Below are 21849 nucleotides of genomic sequence, written 5' to 3'. Positions count from 1 at the left end.
TCCAAGTGAAAAAGTTTGTCTATCTCAGAATAACCTCCTCTTATTATCACAGTGCTGTTACATTGCTTATTATTTTGGCTGCTAAGACGCTGAAAGCCACATTGTGTCCAAAGTAGTAGCTTCCAATACTCTAGCTTTGTTTTCTAACATCATTGCTACTTTTCTTAATTTCTTCAATATGTTTCTTGTACTAGTTTTGAATTTTGTTACAACTGTCCCTCTTACTTCTCCTCATGTTCTTACACTGTTAGTAACTCAGAAGAAAGCTTTTCATTGAAATGCAAGTATACCATTAAGGAAGAGCACCCCAACTTCTTTAGGGGGAAAGTTTAAAATTTTTTTTAATTAAATTTTAATAATTATAATTTCTACCTTCAAAAACCCAAATCAGCAACTTTTTCATTTATGTGTTATTAATATTTTAGTTTAAATAGAAAACTGTGCAGTAATAGCTGGTAAAAATTGCTTTTCTGCAGTCTGTAGTAGCATTATGTAAACTTAACCTTTCTCTAAAAATAGATCGTTACTCCTTGCTGATCTTGACAAAGAAGAAAAGGAAAAGGACTGGTATTATGCTCAGCTTCAGAATCTCACCAAAAGAATAGATAGTCTTCCTTTAACTGAAAGTGTAAGTAACTCTCGCAATACAACTTACTTTAGACTTTAGTAACTTGATCTTTATAAGTACTTAAGTTATTTAGAAAGGTGATAAAACTTGGGAGTGGGGAAAGGCAAAATGAGAGAGTGGTAGAGGAGTGAATATGTTTGAAGTACTTTATGTGTTTGCATGAAAATAGAATAATGAAACCTATTAAAAATGTTTAAAACGGAGGTGAAGAGGAATAAGAAAAAGTAATAGAGGAGATAAATTTGACCCAAGAACATTGTATACATGTATGGAAATATTACAATGAAACCCCTTAATATACACTAAAAAATGTATTTAATATACACAAAAAAAGATGATAAAGCTTCATTGTGCTCCAATAAATACTTGTATTAAGCCCATAGTTAAAAACATCTTTTAAGTTTGAATGAATCAGGATTTTACTAGGCAACTTTTTTTTTTTTCTAACTCTGCATTAAATTTCTAAACATAACTCTGTGAAAATGTTTATTACCATCTGCCCCTTTTTTGGTGCAATATTACAGGAATCATAACAGATATGATTTTGCAATAAAAATACCTTTGAGGATAATTTGAATCCTTTTCTAGGTATAGACAGTAATAGCTGTAGGCAGGAATCTTATTATTTTTTGTGAGCTCTGCAGTTCCTTTTGAAATATATCTATGTAAAAAAAATTAATCATGTCAGCCTCTCCCTCTCTACCCAACCTTCTGTGTTAAAAGTTTTTTTCATGGGAGGGCACATACAAAGAAAGCTTCTGAAGTATATTAATAATCTCAAGTTATATTTCAGCTGTTGTCCATAGTTTACATAATTTTTTAAAAAGAAAAGACATAATAAAATGTAACTTGTTTTCTTAGCTTAGATTTTTCATTTTCTAATAGCACTTTTGAGAAAACATGGCAGACAAAAAAAAAGTAAAAGTAAAAAAAACTTTTTTTTTTCCAGTAGATACTGGAATTTGAGCTTGAGAGGCAGGCACTTCACCATTTGAGCCACACATCAGCCCTTTTTGCTCTGGCTGTTTTGGAGGTAGGGTCTTGCTTTTTGCCTGGGGCAGCCTAGAGATCTTATTTTTATACTTCCTGCCATTGCTTGGATGACAGACACATGCCATGAGCAGAAATACCACATCATAGTTTTGCTCACTGTTGACAGTACACAAAATCCAGAGTCCCACTGTTTCCATGCAGTCAGGTTCAGGAAAGGGTTTAGGTATATATGGCCACTCAAGAATAGTTAGTTGGCTATTTTCTGTAATAAAAATCAGTCATCAGATAAATTAGTTGTTCCCTATACATTAATAATCAACCATGTTTTTTAATAGGATATGTGACATTACTAAAGGCCATTGGCAACATAGTAAATTTAAACTTGCTTATATTTTATAACCATTTTTAATTATACAAATTTTGCTTTCATATTGGAAAATCAAGTTAAAGTTTTCATGTGGAAACACTTATCTACTTATCAATATATTACACATTACTTAAAACATCAGCTCCAACATTCTGTATCACATTTGACATTATTGCAACATTCTGTGTCACATTTGACACTTTTTTGCCAGGGGGTTGCTGGTAAATGAGGTGGTTGGTAGAGGACAAATGGATAAAATCAAAACTAATGAAATGGGAATAAGAAATAGCATGCAAACTATTTCATCTGTAGGTAGCCCCTACTTTGGGCATGCCTATAGGAAGACATTTTGCATATAAATGTCTTATGTAAGGGAAGGTGGTGAGGTGTACACTTAAAAATGGCATTGCAGTTTGGAGTTCTTGGACTAGATGCGTCACATACAGTGTTCTGTAGGCACACAGAACATGAAAAATGCACAGCACTTCCTCATTCCCTTTGTGGCCTATTATAACTCTGTTACCTATCATTTTTTCATTCTTCTGTATGCCTAGCAATTAATCACAGTGCCTAGAATTTTAGAGGATTAATAACATGTTAACACCCACTCTGTGAAGTACTTTTTGTTTTAACTTTGCTTCACTTTTACATTTTTACCAAAGTCTGTGATAACTTTGTTCAGTTTATTTATGATTATATTTCATATATGCTTTTTCATAAATCATTTAATTCATTTTACGAATGCAAAAGTTTTCTGTTTAATCTATATGTATAAGGTAATTCTTACCTTAAACTGAGGTGTAAACTTAAGGGTAATGGACCTATTTTTAAATTTTTCCATGTTGTCCATGTTAATATGCTAATTTTTTAAATAAAAGTAGTGTGTCTTTAGTACAGGGACTCATAATGGAATTGATGTTAGACTCACCCCAACTAGACCAATTACATATTTTAAATGAAACAGTCTAATTTAGTTAAACCCATCTGTAACTTTGGAGCAATCATTGTTTTAACTCCACATCATATCAGGGACCCAGACTGAGGCTCACACTATAATCAAGTTTTAGGTTTCCTTAGTGTAAGAAATTATTTTCTCATGTTCCGTAACTTACACAGTTGCTTTTTTTTTTTTCTTTCTTGGTGTTTATATGCTTCTTGGTTTTCCTAATAAACACAAATATAATGAAATACTAATATTTTTGCACTACTTTTTGTTTTAGTTTTCCTTACAAACAGACATGACCAGGAGGCAATTGGAATATGAAGCAAGGCAAATCAGAGTTGCAATGGAAGAACAACTGGGTACTTGCCAGGATATGGAAAAACGAGCACAGGTAACTTGTTTCTCCCATTCAAGTACTAACCAGGACTAACCCTGCTTAGCTTCCAAGATCAGGCACATTCAGAGTGGTATGGCTATAAATGGTAACTTGATTCTAAACTATAAAAAATTATAGCTCTGTTAACACTGATTTAATTTAAAGATATTTTTGAGACTGGAGATATAGTACAGTGTTAGAGTGATTGCCTCACATGCATGAGTCCCTGTGTTCAATCCCCAATACTATGAAGGGAAAATTTTAAAAAGGTATTTATAAGACTGTCTTTACTTTGGCATTGTTTCAAGATAATTTATCATGGCAATATTAACATAATACCGCCTCCACTGTATTTCAGTTCCCTTTAGCCTGTTCTGTTCTGTCTTGTAATTGTATGGGAGGGAAAGATGATGTATTGTAGTAGCTAATAGCTAGCTTCAGCTGTCCTTTCAGATTTTTACTTACTGTAATGTAAGTAAGTGTAATGACATTCAAAATGGGTCACTGCTTGTCAGGTTTTGTCCTTTTTAGAAAAAAAAAAGATGAAGAAGCCTTTGTTCAAGGAAGGAAGGAAACAAACATAAAGAAAACCTAAGGGGGGCAGCCATAGTGGCTCAAGCAGTAAGAGCACCTGCCTAGTAAGAAAACCTAAGGGAAGATGAAATGAGTGGAGAACAGTCCCATATCTGTACTCTGCACTAATGTCAAGAAAGACCGTTGACTAGCTTTGCTATTAAGAATTTTCATATAGCTGGTCACCAGTGCTAACATCTGTAATCCTAGCTACTCAGGAGGCAGAAATCAGGAGGATAATGATTCAAAGCCAGTCTGGGCAAATAGTTCACAAGACTCTATCTCAGAAGAACCCTTCACACACTCACACACACAAAAAATAGGCTAGTGGAGTGGCTCAAGGTGAAGGCTCTGAGTTCAAACCCCAGACACACAAAAACACACATATGTACACATACCAACAAAAAAGAATTTTCATATATTACTGAATTTAGCCCTCCACATGCACAGAAATGTATGACCAATGTTTTTAAGCCCCGTAGAGGGCTTAACTGTAACCACTTTACAAAATTCTTACTGGTTTAAATACTTTCTGATTCATTTTTTTAGGGCTTTTCTAGGCAGACAATCATATTATTTAAAAGTGGCACTTTAGAGGCTTTGATGATTGCCTTATCTGTTTCAAAGTATGTATAGGGATACTCTTCCTTGCCAAATCTGTTATCTCTCTTATCTTCGTAGTAACAAAAATTCACTTTATAATTATAAAGCTAAATAAGTGTCAAATATGTGCTTTCTGTGACCTATTTATACCTTTTTTCCTACTCTGAAGTCAGAGATAACCTATTATTTTTAAAGTTTTCAGGTTTTATTTTTAAATCTTTAATTCATCCTGATTTTACTATGTATGTTAGGCAGATAGGGACCTAACTTCATTTATATGCACACACACATATTACATACATAAAATGTGTACAGTTACATATACACATACATGCACATATATAAACACCATTCTTTGTTAACTAAATTGCTTATCACTTATTGACTGCTACACTATTTCCCCATTGATTGGTGATGCCATCTTTGTCATATTCTAAATTGACATATATGCTGGATACTTCTGCACTCTGTTCTGTTAGTCTACTGAGGTTCCTCAAATGTTCACTGATACCACATTTACTTTATTTGCTGTAGTTTTACAAATCTTGATATCTGGTAGAGTGGGTCCTTATTTTTGTTTTAAAAAAGTGAAGATATATTCTGCCTCATTACTCGTTCATTTGAAATATAGTATCTGCTTATCTAACTCAAAGAAAAATGTTATAGGCTTTTGATTAGAATTACATTGAATTTAAACATTAAGAAGTCATATCTTTATTCCATTGGGACTTCTTGGTTGAAAGGATGAACTCTGATGCCAGACCTTGCTTCAAATTCCAAACAGCCACTTATCAGCACTGTGATCTAGGCAAACTCTACCTCAGTTTACTTATAGCAAAATATAGGTAAGGATAAACTACAAAACATGAGGATTAAGTGAGTTAATACATGTAAAGGCACTTAGATCCTGGCACATGGAAAACACTCAGTATTGCTTCTCAGCCTTTTGGCTAAGACCAAGTTTAAACATTAGATATTGTTACTAATTTTATGTCTATCCATTCATTTTAGGTCTTATTTTATGTCCTTCAATAAAATTTTATAATATTATCTTAAAAGTCTTACTCTTATTTTTTTTAGATTTATTCCTAAATATGTTACAGGTTTTGTTGCTATTATAAATGGGATTTTCTTTACATTACTAAATTATATGTAATAAATATCCAGTGATATTTCTGAGCTCTCTTTATTAGATTGTCTTTGTAGTTTAAGATTCTCAACTCGGTACAGTAGCTCATGCCTATAATTCTAGCTACTCAGGAGACAGAGATCAGGAGAATCACAGCTTAATGCAACCCAGAGCAAAAAGTTAGTGAGACCAATATCCCCTATCTCCATCAGTGACTGAGTGCACCATTCATCCCAGCTGTGTAGTGAAGCAAAAATAGGAGGATCATGGTCCAGGCCCATCAAGACCCTATCCCAAAAATAACCAAAGCAACAAGGGCCAGTGGTGTGGCTCTAATGATAAAGTGCCTGCTTAGCAAGCATGAGGCCCTAAATTCAACCCTCCAGTATCAAAAAATATATTTTTTTTCTTTTTTTTTCACTTCAGTTTTCTATATGCACTGTTGTATTGTCTGCAAATAATGACAATTTTTGTTTAGGTTTGGGGTGGGTTTTTGTTTGTTTGTTTGGTATTTGTTGTATAAGAATTCTTTCCCCTCTGTCTCTATGCAGGGTCTTGTTATCTAGCCAAGTGTGACCTTGAGCTCATTATGTACCCAGAGTGGCCTCAAATTCACAATCCTCCTGCCTCAACCTCCTGAGTGCTGGGATTACAGGCATGTACTACCACACCTGATTCTCTACTATGTTTTTGAAAACAAGACCAATGGTAGTGGTCTTGTTTTGACTTTAAGAGAATTCTAAAATTTCACAATTAAATATGGTTTCACTCAAAGTTTTTACTAGAAACCCTTTTATCAAGTTAAATAATTTATCTTCTGTTCTAATTTGTTGAGAGTTATCTTTAATCTGTGTTATTGTTCCAGTTTTTGGGGGTTTTTTTGGGGGGTGGGACTGGGATTTGAACTCAGGACTCATGCTTGCAAAACAGACACTCTACCACTTGAGCCACACCTCCATCTATTTTGCTATGGTTATTTTGGAGATGGAAGTTCACAAACTATTTGCCTGGGCTGGCCTCAAACCACGATCCTCCCAATATCAGCCTCCCAAATAGCTAGAATTACAGGCATGAGCCACTGACACCTGGCTAATTTAGTGTTTCTTATTAACATAATTTCATAAATACTCAAGATTGTCATATAGAAAAAAGACAAAAATCCTCCTGGCTTCTTCCATTTTCATGTTAAGAAACAGAAGCACAAGGGTGTCATGTCAGAAATCTTCCACTTCTGTGGACATCAAGATACAGACTGACTACAGGACTTACTAAAATATTAGCCATGCAGAAATGTAGCCTCAGGGGGAATGAAAAGAGCAGAGGAGGGGGTGAATTCAAGTGTGATGTATTTGATACATTGTAAGAACCTTTGTAAATGCTACAATGTACCCCCACCCAGCACAACAATAATAATAAAAAATATTTTAAAAGAAATGTAGCATCATAGGGAGGAATAGTAGATATACATTTCCTATTTTTATCCTCTATCAAAATTTTGATGTAGGAATTAATTGGTGGAAAAGAGATGGAACAATCAGTTGTAGAAGGCAAATAAATATGCTTAGTGTGGTTGTTTCTCTTTAGCCAGGAAATAGTTACCATCTGGTTTTAGAATCCATGACTCATCTTTACAGTATCTTTAGAATGTTTACCAGAAATACAGGCATTTCTTCTTCAGTCTGTTTTCATTATATCAATTGGCCATGGTAAGATTTCTTAGAGTATACTATTTTACTGTATGTGTGCTGCTTTTAGAATCATGATAAAGAATCAACATAATGCTAAGAAGAAAAGGAGAGGAGTTATATATTGATGTTTGGGGGGATAGCACAATTACTCAGGAGTTTTGATGCTTTGCTTGTAACGTTGGACAATTATTGCAATAACCTTTTTTGTTATTTATCTATTAGGGAGTGTATGCTCAGAAGTCTTTTATTAATGGGTCATGTAACCAGGAAGTTCTGAACTAGCTTCTAATACTATTTTACCCTATTGAAACAATTACTTTTATAATACAGTTTTGATAACCTCAGCATTATGATCTAAACTATAGGATTCTCGCACAATATGGTACAATAGTGTCAGTACTTATTTTTAAAACCTATGTATTTGATTATTGTAAAGTTAATTTTTAAAAATACCCTGCAAGGTCTTTATGTGTGATTGGTTTTTCCAATAAAAATTGAAACAATCTAGCTTTTTTTAAGAAAGCATTCTTTCCACATTGTTTCAATTCCATGTGGTTCAGTCCATGTGGTTACTACCTTGTACACACTTGATTCTCATTACAGCCTGAAAGCAGCAGCTAAGGATCTTTTGTGATCCTTATATTGAAGGTAAAAGTAATATTTAGTTGCATTAGGTAAAAATCTGAAAAATACTACTGACATAAGAGGAGTAACTTTGGGGAGAATTAGTCCTACTGTTTAAACCCTGATGCTTATTAAAACAAATAAGATGGTCTTTCCCTTTATGGATAGACTATACTTTTAATAACAAGTACCAGACCCTGAGTTCAAATTCCAGTACCACCAGAAAAAAGTAAACTATATGTAGATCAGTAAATTCAGGTATAGTTTTCTCTTTCTTGAAATATTTTTGAAAGCTGCTTTTATTTTAGAAAGAATGTTGGGGATTGAACCCAGAGCCTTATAAATGTTTAGCATGTGCTCTACCACTGAGCTACAGCTCTAACCCTTGAGAATAACTTTTAAATGTCAATTTTCATTATATATGAACCATACAATTTGATATATGATTTGTATTAGTACAGTTTCATTAAGCAAATCTAGAAATCTGTTTCATAAAGCTCAATGTATTAAAAAATTGGATTGACCTCAATTTGTCATTAATGTGTGAATATATATATTCACATTAACTATATATGTGTGTGAATTATTAGCTGTATATATGTGTATATATATATAATATATATGCATATCTAACTGCCTGCATAAGAATAGTTTGGCGTAGTCCTGAGCCATAATAGGATTATTTATTCTAATGTTTTTAACAAAAACATATCTAATTTGGTTTCTTACTTTATTTTAGCGAAGAATAGCCAGAATTCAGCAAATAGAAAAGGACATACTTCGGATACGACAGCTTTTACAGTCCCAAGCAACAGAAGCAGAAGTTAGTAAATTGCCTTTTTTGTTTATGTATGCATATAATTATTCTAAGAAAAAAACTGTATCATTAATATGGCATCATTGAAATATGGGTATCCTAAAGAATTGAGATACGTTATAATTTTTTCATGAAATTATTAAATACCTTTAATATTTTAATTTATTCATAATTTTAGAAGGCTAAAACTTATAGAGCCATTAATGTATCTATGTCAGTTTACTGATAATCAAATAATTAATTTAGCTATTAGCACTCTGTAAATAAGCTTTTTTCTTGTATGTAATCCATAGTAAGTATTGATCATGCATGTTTACCTGTGCTTACTCCACAAATTGCATTAAAATGATAGTGAGTAGATTACATGAAAGAAGCACAAAGACCAGGGGAGGTGACAATAATAAAATCTGGGAAGCTGGAAAGCAAGTAAACAAATTGTAACTATTCCAGCATATTGTAGGAAATTGACTCCTAAATCAGGAATAAGAAAAGTCATGAAGCAATCAATCCATTGTTTACTATGGAGTCCCAAAAGGTTCCAGAACTGGCTGCACTAGTTTACCTCTGGATGTAGGGATAAAAGAAGGACTGAAAGCAGAGGGTGATTAAAAATCTGTTGATGGTGCTAGGGCATGGTGGCTACATGTATAATCCTAGCCACTCAGGAGGCTAAAATCAAGAGGATGGAGATTCAAGGCCAGCCCTGGCAAAAAGTTTGCAAGACCTCATCTCAACAGAAAAGGCTGGGCATGGTGGCATGCATCTATCCCAGATATTTAAGAAGTGTAAATAGAAAGATTGCAGTCCAGGCCAGCCCAGGCAAAAAGCTATACCCTATCTCCAAAAGAACCATAGCAAAAAGGTCTAGAAGCATTATTTAAGCCATAGAGATCCTGCCTACCACATGCAGCTCTGTGAATTCCAACCTCAGTATTGTCTCCCCACTTCCCCTCCACACCCAAAAAAAAAAAATCTGTTAAAGAAGCAGATGAGTCTCCAAAACTTCACAGCTCTACACAGCTGACTGACTGCTCTTCCTTTCCAGTTCTAACAAAAAGATGACCTTTTCTCTGGAAAGAATGAGAGTAAGCCTAGTGTAATTAAAGTTAGAAATACCATACAAAAACTGAATTAGTAGAAAATTTATTTACTGAGTGCTCAAACTCTCACTGGCATCCAGGCTTGTATCTCTAGGCAAGTTTCTGGAAGGAACTTCTCTAAGAAACAATTAACCCAAGAAAAGAAAGCTAGAGATACTTAGGTTGGAAAATTCACCAGCAAAACAGCCCAGCTAGACTACTATAGGATCACTATAGTCAGCAAATCCTATCCCCAAGTCTTAGACCTTCATTAACTTTTGCATAGTTCACCCACTCTTAAATGTAGGTGGACACTAATGACCACTAGACATTTTAAGAAAGTTCCTATAAGAAAGATGGTGTTTAGATAATTAATTTCTTCTTGCAAGAAGAAGAAAACTTCAAAAATAAAACTAATTAATATTCTCAGTAGGAAAGAATAATATATCCATAAAGCAAGAAAAGGATGATATATAAATGGGACACTTGGAAAATAAAGAGTTCATGGGGGTTAAAAAGTATGATAGGAAAAATTAAAAATTCTCTAGAAAGGTGAAAAGATAAATTTCTCAGAAAGTAGAACAAAAAGACAATGAGATAGAAAATAGAGAAGATAAAACCAGAATCATTCTAGGAGGACTTGATATCCAAATAAAAGCAGTTCCAGAAAGAGAATGGAAAAAGTAGAGAGGCAGAATCATTATAAAGAAGTAAATTAATATTTCCCAGAACCAAGAGACTTAGTTTTCCAAATAAAATAGTCTCTCGAATATCTGACACCACAAATGAAAATAATCCCAAGGAGATACATTGAGATGAAAGATTACTAGAGATAAAAGAAAAATCCTAAAAACCTAGAAAAGAAAGAAAATAAATTTCACACAAAGGAACAAAAATATAAATGCCTTTAGATTTATAAGCAGCCAACACTGGAAGCTGGAAAGTAAAGCTGCAGTTTCTTAAAACCTGAAAATTATTTTCACCTCTTTTGACACCAATTCTTTTACATCACTTTGTGTACTATAACTCAGTTCAATTCTGGTCTCAACTATCTGTGGCTAGTATTTGACCCCAAAAGTAAGTCAGTCTTTTCAAGACTGTTCCCATTTCACTCATTAGCCACAAGATTTGAGTGTCCCCAAGCCACCAACACTTCTGCCTAGCTGACTATAAATTCCACCCAAGTGGGTATACTGCAGTACAATTCCATTATGATACTGCCCAGAGTTAGCACAAATACACACACACACACACATACACACACACCCCCATCATATGCTAGCCAATAATTCTGGATGTTCCTAAGCCATCCGCACTTATGTCTAGCACTTTATAAATTCAGGACTTCTCACAATTCCCTAAGTTTGGATATCACTAGAGTGACTTAGTGACTCACTGAAAGCTCTGTAGTTACCATTATAGATTTATTATAAGGGTACAGATCAAGAATAGCCAAATAAGAGACATGGGACAAAGTCCAGGGAAGGGGTGGGATAAGGAAACATGTAGAGATTCCCTGCTGTTTCATTGTAGAATCTGTACACACAATCCTAACTCTCTCCAACTGTTACAAATTTTTGGGGGGTTGGGGATTTGGAGTGGAGGCAGGTTGTATTTGAAAATGTAAAATGGTGCAATCAATTGAAAATGTTTGGCTGTTCCTCAAAGTTTTAAAGGTAGAGTTAACATGTAATGCAGCAGTTCACTCCAAGGTATCTGTCTAAGGAAAATGAAGGTGTGTGTCTACACAAAGACTTAACTTGGATGTTCCTAGCAACTTTGCTCATTGTTGCTCAAAAGTAGAAACAATACGAATGTATATAAACAAAATGCTAATCCTTACAGTGGGGTACTGCTCTGCAATAAAAAGTAATTGTTTTGGGGTTACTGATACATAATATAACATGGATGAACATTAAATACCTGCTAAGTAAAATAATCCAGTTATGTAAATCAATTTATATGAAATGCTCAGAAAAGGAAATTCATAAAGACAACTGTAGATTAATGATTGCCTGGGGCTGTGAATGTAAATAGGGATTAACTACAAATGGGCAGGAGGGATCTTATTGCAATGATGAAAATGTTCTGAAGCTGGATTATGGCAATGCTTGAGAAGTTTACTGAAAACCATTTTAAAATGTACACTTAAAATGTAGCTTTTATGGCATGCAAACATCTCAACACAATCCGTCACCTAGGGTAGAAAATCTTGGGGAAGTTTTATAAGTGTGGAACTGTGGAAAGTCATTAGAATTACTCCTTACTAGAATCAGCAGCAGCCTTTTTTGTCTCCACTGTTGCTAGTAATTTCAGACAGTGATCCAAGAGTGCAAGTGGACCTGTAGCCTAAGCTCAATGGAAAAACAAAGGAAATCGGAGGAGGAAAGAAAATAAAGGTAGTGTTAGATAGCAGATTGGCTCTGGAGTCAGACTGCCAGAGATGTAATTGGCTTTCTTATTTATAAGGTATGTAACTGAAAGCCTGTTGCATAGGTTTTCTGTACCTCTGTTTCTTTATCTGTAAATTGGGAATCATAATAGTACTTCATAGGGCTGGTATAACCATTAAATAAATCAATAGTACCTAAGTGATTTGTGCCTAGTAAACATTCAATTAAAAAAAACTTTAGCATCTTCATCATCACCACTATCATCACTTTTTTGGTTTTTTCCTACCTGCGTGGTCTTTATAGGCTTATCTTCCTCTATCTGAACATTAATTATAGGCATTCCTTAAGGCTTTTTTCTCCATATCCTCTCTCTAAAACAGTCTCATTTATCCATAAGGCTTTCATTACCATCTCTCATAAATTTACTTTTCTAGTCCCGAGCTCCAGAGTCCTAAATCTGTGTTCTTACTCTGCATCTCCATTTAGATGTGTCAAAGCTACTTTAAATCCAATAAAACATAATTAGTGATCTACTCCTCTTCAGCCCTCTTTGCCATCCACCTGCCCCCCAAACCCTCATCCTCCTACCTATTTCTGGGAATGGCACCCCCATTGTTGAATTGTGTCAACTAAGGAACAGACCTCTTTCTCTACTCCCCATAACCAGTCTAGCACCAAATCTATCAAGGTGACCTCTGTGCTTCCTTTCACTTCTTTTAGCTCTGTCACTGCTTCCGTTTTGCAAAGTATCATCTTTCACTTATATACATTAACACATTAGACCCCTGACTACTCTATGTTTCCTGCCTACTTTAACCATTTAAATTTGGATTTAAAAAGTCATTTTATAACTGGGCACTAGTGGCTTACTCCTATAATCTCAGTGATTTGGGAAATTGAGATTGGGAGGATTGTGGTTAGATGTGAGCTGGGAGGAGAAACATGGAAGCTCATGATACCCTCTCATCCCAGCAACTACAGGAAGTATAAATAGGAGGATCTCAGTCTAGGCCAATCTGGGCAAAAAGTGAGACCCTATCTCCAAAATACCAGAGTAAAAAGGGCAGAAGCATGGCTCAAGCAGTAGAGCGCCTACATAGCAAGCACAAAGCCCTGAGTTCAAACCCAGTACCACAAGAAAAAAAAATCAATTTATATGTCCATTAGCATATTAATTAGTGTAGCAATAATGAAGTAGTCTTAATATAACTTAGAAAAGTCCTTTTGATCACACTCAAATTCAACAAAATCAGTAAGATTGTTTTCTTATTATCTTTTTGTTTTCCCTCCCCTCCCCCCAATTTTTGGTACTTCAGCCATACTATGATTCTTTGATGTATTAGAACAAGCCACATTTCCTCCCACCCTTAATCCTTTACATATGATCCTTTGTTTACCTAGAATGGTCATGCTCTACTCCTCTGTCTTTTCCTAGTTAACAATTTATTCTCCAATTCTCCATTGAAACACCTCTTCCCCAAACCCCTAGCCTATGTCACATCCCTATGTTACATATTTCCATAGTACCTTATAACTTTCTTTCATAGCACTTGTCAGTTTCACTTTGCTAACTTCTTTCTTTATTTGATCATGTATCTAACTAGACTATAAGCTTCTAAAGAACATAGAACATGTCCGGTTTCAGTAGCACTGTGTTCCCTAGTACCTAGTTTGAGCATATGGGCAGTAATTATTTTCTCTATGAATACATTGGCATCTCTGCTTACATTAGTATCACATCTTTGTAGTCTTCATGGTCTTTTATTCATTTCATCTGTAGGTTGACTGTATATTTCTACTCATGTTGATTTTGTTGAATTTTATAGTATAATTTTCAGATGGTACTGTTTTTTTCTTCTGTTTCTGAATTACAAGGTGCCTCACTTTTGCTTACATATAACTATTAATATTTTATTGATGGGAATATTGCATGTAAATTAGTTTTTTGAATTAGTTTTTCAAGTCACATTTTCAAATGATATAGGAAAACGAGGTTTAAACAAACTCCAATGGAAGCCATTTTGTAATGTAATCATCCACTATTGTGTCAGATTTTTAAAGTATTTTTATTTTAGAATATCATTTTACAAGAGCAAGCACATAGGTATTCCTGTAAAAGATAATGGGAAATTATTCTTTTTCTTTGACTCTGCAGTAGTGTTTTTACAAAATGACTTCTTTTTATAATCTATTTTGAAACAACTGCTTTTATAATCTGTTGTCATTATTTCATGTAGCAGATGGTGATTGCATTAGAAAGGTTTTTGGTTTTATTCATTATCAGAATCTAAGAGCTTGTCATTTGGTTTCACATAACTTTTATTAGCAGAAAATGTATATTCTACATATAAGTGTGCTGTAGGAGAGGTATTTCTAGGCTTAGATGATAGTTTAACTGTTGTATTTGCAGCACCATTAAATGGCAGAATCATGTGACCCTGCAGAAAAGACAGTTATTTGTTCTGCTTGGGTTATATTACTGATAGTGGTGCGAGCACAGCTGGTGGAAGATGGTGTTTCTGTGATGCTCAGAAAATCCTTTGTCTTGTGCAGCTTTAATGCTTAAGGGACACACTTCACTTACCTCTTACGGAGATAGTAGCTTGCCATGCTAGAGGTTATGAAGTGTAATGTGCAGTTCCGTGCCTTTGTCAGCCTGTGTAACTGATTTAAAACTATAAAACAAAAATGAAAAGAACCTGTGGACTAAGAGAGCATGCACCATTTTTGCATGTAACAGTGCTAACTTTGTGTTAACAGAGGTCATCTCAGAACAAGCATGAGGCTGGATCACATGAAGCTGAACGGCAGAATGAAGGTCAAGGAGTGGCAGAAATCAACATGGCAACCTCTGGTAGTGGTCAGGTAAATATATTACTCTATCATATTTTTAATTAACTATTTAAATATTCAAAAAGGAGTCTGGAGTGGGATGACTTTCAAAATGCTCTGTAAACCTTACCTGTTTCCTTAAAATGAATGTCTGTATCATTTTCCTCGTATTTAACAATAATGCTTTCTAAACTTCTAAACTTATTTTTATAGCTCTAAGTTATGTTTCTTTGTTAGTCTAAAATGATTAGTGTGAGCAGAGTTTCTTGAAAAACAATTTGGTTATCTGTGAGATTGATCTAGTTATTGCTTCATTGAATAAGTTTGCTCTAAGGTATTCTGTGCAAAGACATTTTTATGGTTTTTTTTAAATTAGCACTAGGACCTTCTTATAATTTTTATTTTCTGTTGTACTTCAAGATTACATAAATCTAGACACCCAAATCTTACTGAAAAAGAGGGTTTTAATGCTGATAAACAGTAGAGACATAGCTTAATCCTGTTAACTACTACCATATTCCTTTTAGCACTAATAGAAACTATCACCAGTTTTCTATTAGAGTTTTTTTAAATACAGCCTAATATGACAGAATTTTCTTTGAGATGTTCTGTATTATCCATATTTTCTTCAGTGATTATTTTTATGCTGAGGGTGAGTGATTTTTAAAAATTAGGATTTCACTAAGTTGGCTATAAGATAATTGTCCTACTGGCAATATAAAACATTACCTTATTCTTTCTAGGTTACTTTTGATAGTATCATTCATTAAGAAAAAAAATAGCTCATTTAAAATTTAACATTTAAAATGCCTCATATTTAAGTATTTAAGTTTCTTTTACTTCTCTAAAACCAATACTTCACTAAGTATTACTAGTTATATTATACAGGAGAACTCTTAAATGGTAAATTAGGACAAAAGTAGTTATATTTAAATAGCATATTTGAGTTATTTCTCTGCCGGTTGTTTAGAAAATTATTTGAGAAGTTTACATATTCTGCACATATGTAGAAGGAAGAAAAGTTCAGTCTTACTTGACAGAAAAAAAATTACTTGCTTAATACCACTCTTGGGGATATACCCAAAAGACTGTGGCACAGGTTACTCCAGAGGCACCTGCACATCCATGTTTATTGCGGTACTATTCACAATAGCCAAGTTATGGAAACAGCCAAGATGCCCCACCACTGACGAATGGATTAAGAAAATGTGGGATCTATACACAATGGAATTTTATGCAGCCATGAAGAAGAACGAAATGTTATCATTCGCTGGTAAATGGATGGAATTGGAGAACATCATTTTGAGTGAGATTAGCCTGGCCCAAAAGACCAAAAATCGTATATTCTCCCTCATATGTGGACATTAGATCAAGGGCAAACACAACAATGGGATTGGACTTTGAGCACATGATAAAAGCGAGAGCACACAGGGAGGGGTGAGGATAAGTAAGACACCTAAAAAATTAGCTAGCATTTGTTGCCCTCAACGCAGAGAAACTAAAGCAGATACCTTAAAAGCAACTGAGACCAATAGGAGAAGGGGACCAGGAACTAGAGAAAAGGTTACATCAAAAAGAATTAACCTAGAAGGTAACACACACGCACAGGAAATTAATGTGAGTCAACTCCCTGTATAGCTATCCTTATCTCAACCAGCAAAAACCCTTGTTCCTTCCTATTACTGCTTATAGTCTCTCTACAACAAAATTAGAAATAAGGGCAAAATAGTTTCTGCTGGGTATTGAGGGGGTAGGGGGGGAGAGGGAGGGGGCAGAATGGGGGGTAAGGGAGGGGGTGGGGGCAGGGGAGAGAAATGACCCAAGCCTTGTATGCACATATGAATAACAAAACAATAAAAAAAAATTACTTGCTTAGTGCTTTAGGTCATATTCTAATTATTATATAATTCAAAACCCTTACATATCCACAGTAATTAGATCTGTATGATGCTACATCAAAGTAATTTCTAAATAGATTCTATCTAATATCAAAAATGGAAGCTATTACAAATACAAAATATTAGAATTTTTAAAATCATGAGATAAGTGGGAAAACCATTAAGGATCAATAGAGTTCACATAAAAGTATAAAATTTTAGTGCAACAGGAAATCTTGATTACAAAACAAAAATCAAGATCACATCACTTGCAAACATTTATGATAAGCAAAAAGTTAAAATTCAAAATTCAAAAAAAAGTATTTATAAGGCAACCACTTAAAGACTTTTAGAATTGGGCAAAGGACAGGAATAGGAAATTAAAAGGAAAAATTAAAATGGTAAATATGTGGCTTTATGAATAATTATATATACATATAAGCTACAACTAAGATGAGATGGGGAGGTCATTTGGTTATCAAAGATCAATGGTACTCAGTATTGTTAATGGTAAGTTAACCGGCACTCATTGCTTTTAGTAGTATAAAACAGCCTCTCCAGGGAGCAATTTTTTTTTAACGTATTAAAGTTTATAATGGATGTGCTTATCATGGCAACATCTGAAATTTTATGATAAGGTAATCAGTCAAGAAAGTTGGGCGTGTTTGAAGTCATTCATCGTATTTATTGTAGCAAAAAATTAGAAGTAGCTTAAATATACATTAATCAATAAGTAGTAGACTTTCGATCCACATCAGATGTAGACAGGTGGTTAAATGGCTCCAAAAGTCGGTGAACCTGGAAAATCGCAGTCTTGCACTGACTAGCTTAGCCTTTGTAATAAACAAACTCTCTGAGCTTTAGTGTTTCCTTTTTAGTTAATGCGATGACAGTAACACCTACCTCACAGAACAGTTGTGAAAGTTAAATGTAATCCATGCTTAACACAACCCTTGGCATATAGCAAGTTGTTCTTGTTAACAACTATTGATAATTATTTTTTTTAATTAACAAATATTTACCATGTGCCAGGTACTGTGTTGGACTTGGGAAATTGAGACTTGAAAAGGTCAGGCATTCTCTGGCCTCATGGAACCTACATGGTACTCCATGAAAACATTTAAAATGATAAATTTTATCTCCATTAATGTAGATATCTAATTTTATTTCAGCCTTTGACCTTTCCTTTTCAAGTATATCATTCACCTTATAATCAAAGTAATCCCTCCAAAACACAAATCTGGTCATATCACTTTTTTAAACCTTTCATCGGTGTCTGCTCACTGCCCATAGACTGAAATTCAGATCTCATATTGCTTATTCTTCCAGCAGTATCTCTCACATTTACCCCTTTTCTCACCATTCCCTCAGCTTCAACATCTTCAGTTCTTCAAGGATGTGGGGGCATCCCACATGACATGATATCCCCTTTGTTTAGAAATCTCTTGTTTCAGTTCACTTGTATGCATTTTGCTCATTTTTCCCCTCATCTTAAAGTCACTTCTTCCTACATGTTTTCCTTGTCCCCATCTTCCTAAAATAAAGTTCTCTCACTGGGTGTGGTGACGTACACTTATAATCCCAGCACTCAGGAGGCTGAGACAGGAGGATTGTGAGTTTGAGGCCCAGCCTGCACATAGTAGTGAGACCATGTCTCAAAAAACAAAGTGCCAGGCACTGGTGGCTCACGCCTGTGATGCTAGCTACTCAGGAGGCAGAAAGCAGGAGGAATGAGGTTCAATGCCAGCCCAGGGAAAATAGTTCACTAGCGCCTATCTCAAAATACCCAACATAATAAAAGTGCTGGCAGAGCAGCTCAAGTGGTAGAGCACATGCCTAGCAAGTATGAGGCCCTGAGTTCAAGCCCTAGTGCCACCAAAAAAAAAAAAAAATTCTCAGCTACTCTATTATTTTTCTCTTGGCACTTAGTACAATTTATTATTAATTTGTTTTTGTTTACTTTGCACTCCACTATTTGAGACACATCACCAGCCCTTTTGCAGTTATTGTTTTTGAGGTAGGGTCCCATGTTTTTGTCCCAAGCTGGCTTACAACCACAGTCCTCCTGGCTCTGCCTGCCAGGTAGCTGGGATGATAAGTGTGTACCTCTACACCCAGTCCTCTGCCTTCCTTTTAAAGCTGTACTAAATTGCTATTGTTCACCATTGTACTCAATACAACCATCCTAGTATCTGATAAAACAAGCACTTAATAAAACCTTGTTGGATATTAATAAATATTAACTTAGAAAAATAATTACTTTTCAGTTGTATGTTCTCCCATTTTACACATGTGTACATGTATAGGCATTCAGAATTGTCTGGGAAAATGGCACCAATAGTTACTGCTAAGTGTTGGGATAGTGGCTTTTACTTCCTTGTTTAAAAGTTTTATATGTTGTTAAAATTGTTTTTAATGAACATAGGAAGTTTTTATAAATGGTAACAACTATAAAACCATTCTGCTTTTGTGAAAATAAAAAAAGTACTACCTTGATTTCCTTTGTTTGGTTGGCTAAGTTGTCTGACTCCAGAGTCCTGTTGTACATGTCATGTAAGGGTGGCAGAGGAGGAAATTGAAAGTAGTAAATCAAGCTGAGCTTAGTGTGGTGCACACCTGTAATTCCAGGATGGGCATAGTTGTTCATTTCTATAATCCCAACTCTAGGGAGACTGAGGCAGGAGAATTGTAAGTTTGAGGCCAGCCTAGGCTAGCCTAGGCTGGCATAGTGAGTTCTATGCCAACCTGGATTGCTGGATTACTGAGACCCTGCCTATAAAAAGAAAGAAAGGCTAGCAGAGTGGCTCAAGCAGTAAGAGCACCTGCCTAGCAATCCTGAGGCCCTGAGTTCAAGCCTCAGTACCACCAAAAATTAAAAAAAAAAAAAAAAAGCACAGAAAAATGGGCTGGAGGTGTGGCTCAAGAGGTAGAACACCTGCTTCACTCACATGAAGACCTGAGTTCAAACCCTAGTCCCACCAAAGAAAACCACAAAGAGGTTAAACAAAAAAGAAAGTAGTAAATCTGTTCATTCCTCTTCAGATTATGCATTCTGATAGTGGATTCAATTGTAAATATAACAAGACTTTTTGTTTAACAATATCTGTCATAGACTTGCCCAGCCAAATCAGTGGTTTAGATGGTATTAATTGTGCTGACACTATGTATTTGGTTACTTACTTTCTTCTTTTAATATTTATATGAACTTTATTTTCCTTGCCCTTTTTGTACATGTTAATGGGTTTCATTATATTTCATATACAATATAATGTTCTTTGACATGTTTATACTTGGTTACTTTCAGTCACTGTTTTAAAACACTACTGCTACTCAAATGTATATGAGTGATTGCACATCAGTGAGTGATTGTTATTCCAGAATTACTTAAGTGTACTATTTGAGACTGGCCTGAGCCAGTCTTTTTTTCTTTGTTGGGATGAAGTCTCACTAAGTAGCCCAGACTGGTCTGGAACTCACTATGTTAGCCAGGCTACCACTGAACTCATTATTTTCCTGCCTCAGCCTTCCCAATGTTGGGATTACAGGTGCGTGCCACAGTGACTGACAAGACAGAATTCTTGCCTTTTGGAGCATGCAATCTAGTGTGAAAAATACAGATATTAATCAAATAATTACACAAGTAAATGTAAAACTGAACATGTGATAAGCATCATAGGAGGGAATATGCTATTACGGCGTACCTATAACAGGGAGATTTGATCTATCCAAGCCTGTCTGAGAAACTTAAGATCAGACACATGAACTGGGGCTAAATGAGCAAAATGTGATGAGAACATTAAATGGAACATATACAGAGGTGCACAAACTTAAAAAGAAGGAAGCCCAGTAGATACCAGGCACCTCAAAGAAGGCCATTGTAGCTTAAGTGGTAAGATTTGCTCTAAAGCTAACGAGATAGGTAGAGGTGGATTATATAGGTCATAATAAAGGGCTGTCTTTATTCTAAGAACAAAGGGAAGCCAATAAAGGATTTTACAAAAGATGGTTTACACTGTGTAAAGATCATTCTTACAGAGCAGACAGAGGCAGGAAACTTAGTGAGGGGGGAACAATGAACTTGCATGTGGTGGTTCAGACAAGTGTACCAGGACAGGTGCTTTGTGGAGCACCCTATTGTGATCCTAAGAAAGTCAAAAGATTTTCATTTTCAATCAGTATCGATTGTTTTTGTCTTTGATGTAAATAATAAAACAAAAGAAATTAATAAACTGCAAGATGTTGTCGTGTGTAAAGATCCTGTCTTGAAACAGGGTGCCAAAAAAAAAAAGGCCTGTCTAGTCCTGTTCATTTTCATGTACCAGAGTATCTGATAAGAGTATCTGATAGATAGCAGTAAATAATTGGTGTTTGTAAGACAGGACTGGCATCCTTGCTAAAAATAAGATTTTTTTTTCTTTTTTTCCAGTACTGGTAATTGAACTCAGGGCCTCATGTTTGCTAGGCAAGTACTCTACCACTTAAGCCATAGTCCCAGTTCAAAAATACAATTTCTTGATCTATGGCTAGTCTCCCCAGGAAGTTAAATGGAAGAAAAAGTCAGAAGTAAATATACAGGCCAGATCCCTCCTTGTTTAGTATATAACTATGTGCATAATTAATAAATTCGTGGATTCTCAGATTTGAAGTTTAGAACCAGATCTCTAATAATAGCCAGTAGGCAGTGATAAAGTTCAAGCAAACGTGGGGAAAAGATGGAGTAGTAGGAGAACTCATTCTGCTGCTCATACTTTTTAAAACTTTTTATTATGGCAAATTTCAAACCACATACAAAGGCAGATAGAGTAATACAGTGATCCACATGTCCACTCTGAACATCCATTTTATTTTTGAAGAAGATCCCAGACATCGTCATTTGTTCCATAAAAATTTTACTGTGTATTTGCAAAGATGAGGACCATTTTAGACT

The 21849-nt window shown here is 35.0% G+C and overlaps 1 protein-coding gene across 10 annotated transcripts in view; it reads left to right on the top strand.

The window, feature by feature from the left end:
- Apc (APC regulator of WNT signaling pathway) overlaps positions 1 to 21849 on the top strand; it is a 127334-nt gene that overhangs the window by 67204 nt on the left and 38281 nt on the right. For all 10 annotated transcript variants that reach the window (XM_074076961.1, XM_074076954.1, XM_074076963.1 and 7 more), the window contains 4 exons: positions 520 to 628; positions 3209 to 3322; positions 8664 to 8747; positions 14974 to 15078. In XM_074076961.1, coding sequence (XP_073933062.1) covers positions 520 to 628; positions 3209 to 3322; positions 8664 to 8747; positions 14974 to 15078 — 412 coding nt within the window. The remainder of the gene's footprint in view (positions 1 to 519; positions 629 to 3208; positions 3323 to 8663; positions 8748 to 14973; positions 15079 to 21849) is intronic.

Source organism: Castor canadensis, chromosome 6 (genome assembly GCF_047511655.1).
Source record: "Castor canadensis chromosome 6, mCasCan1.hap1v2, whole genome shotgun sequence".
NCBI lineage: Eukaryota > Metazoa > Chordata > Mammalia > Rodentia > Castoridae > Castor > Castor canadensis.
This window is presented reverse-complemented; position numbering and strand designations above follow the sequence as displayed.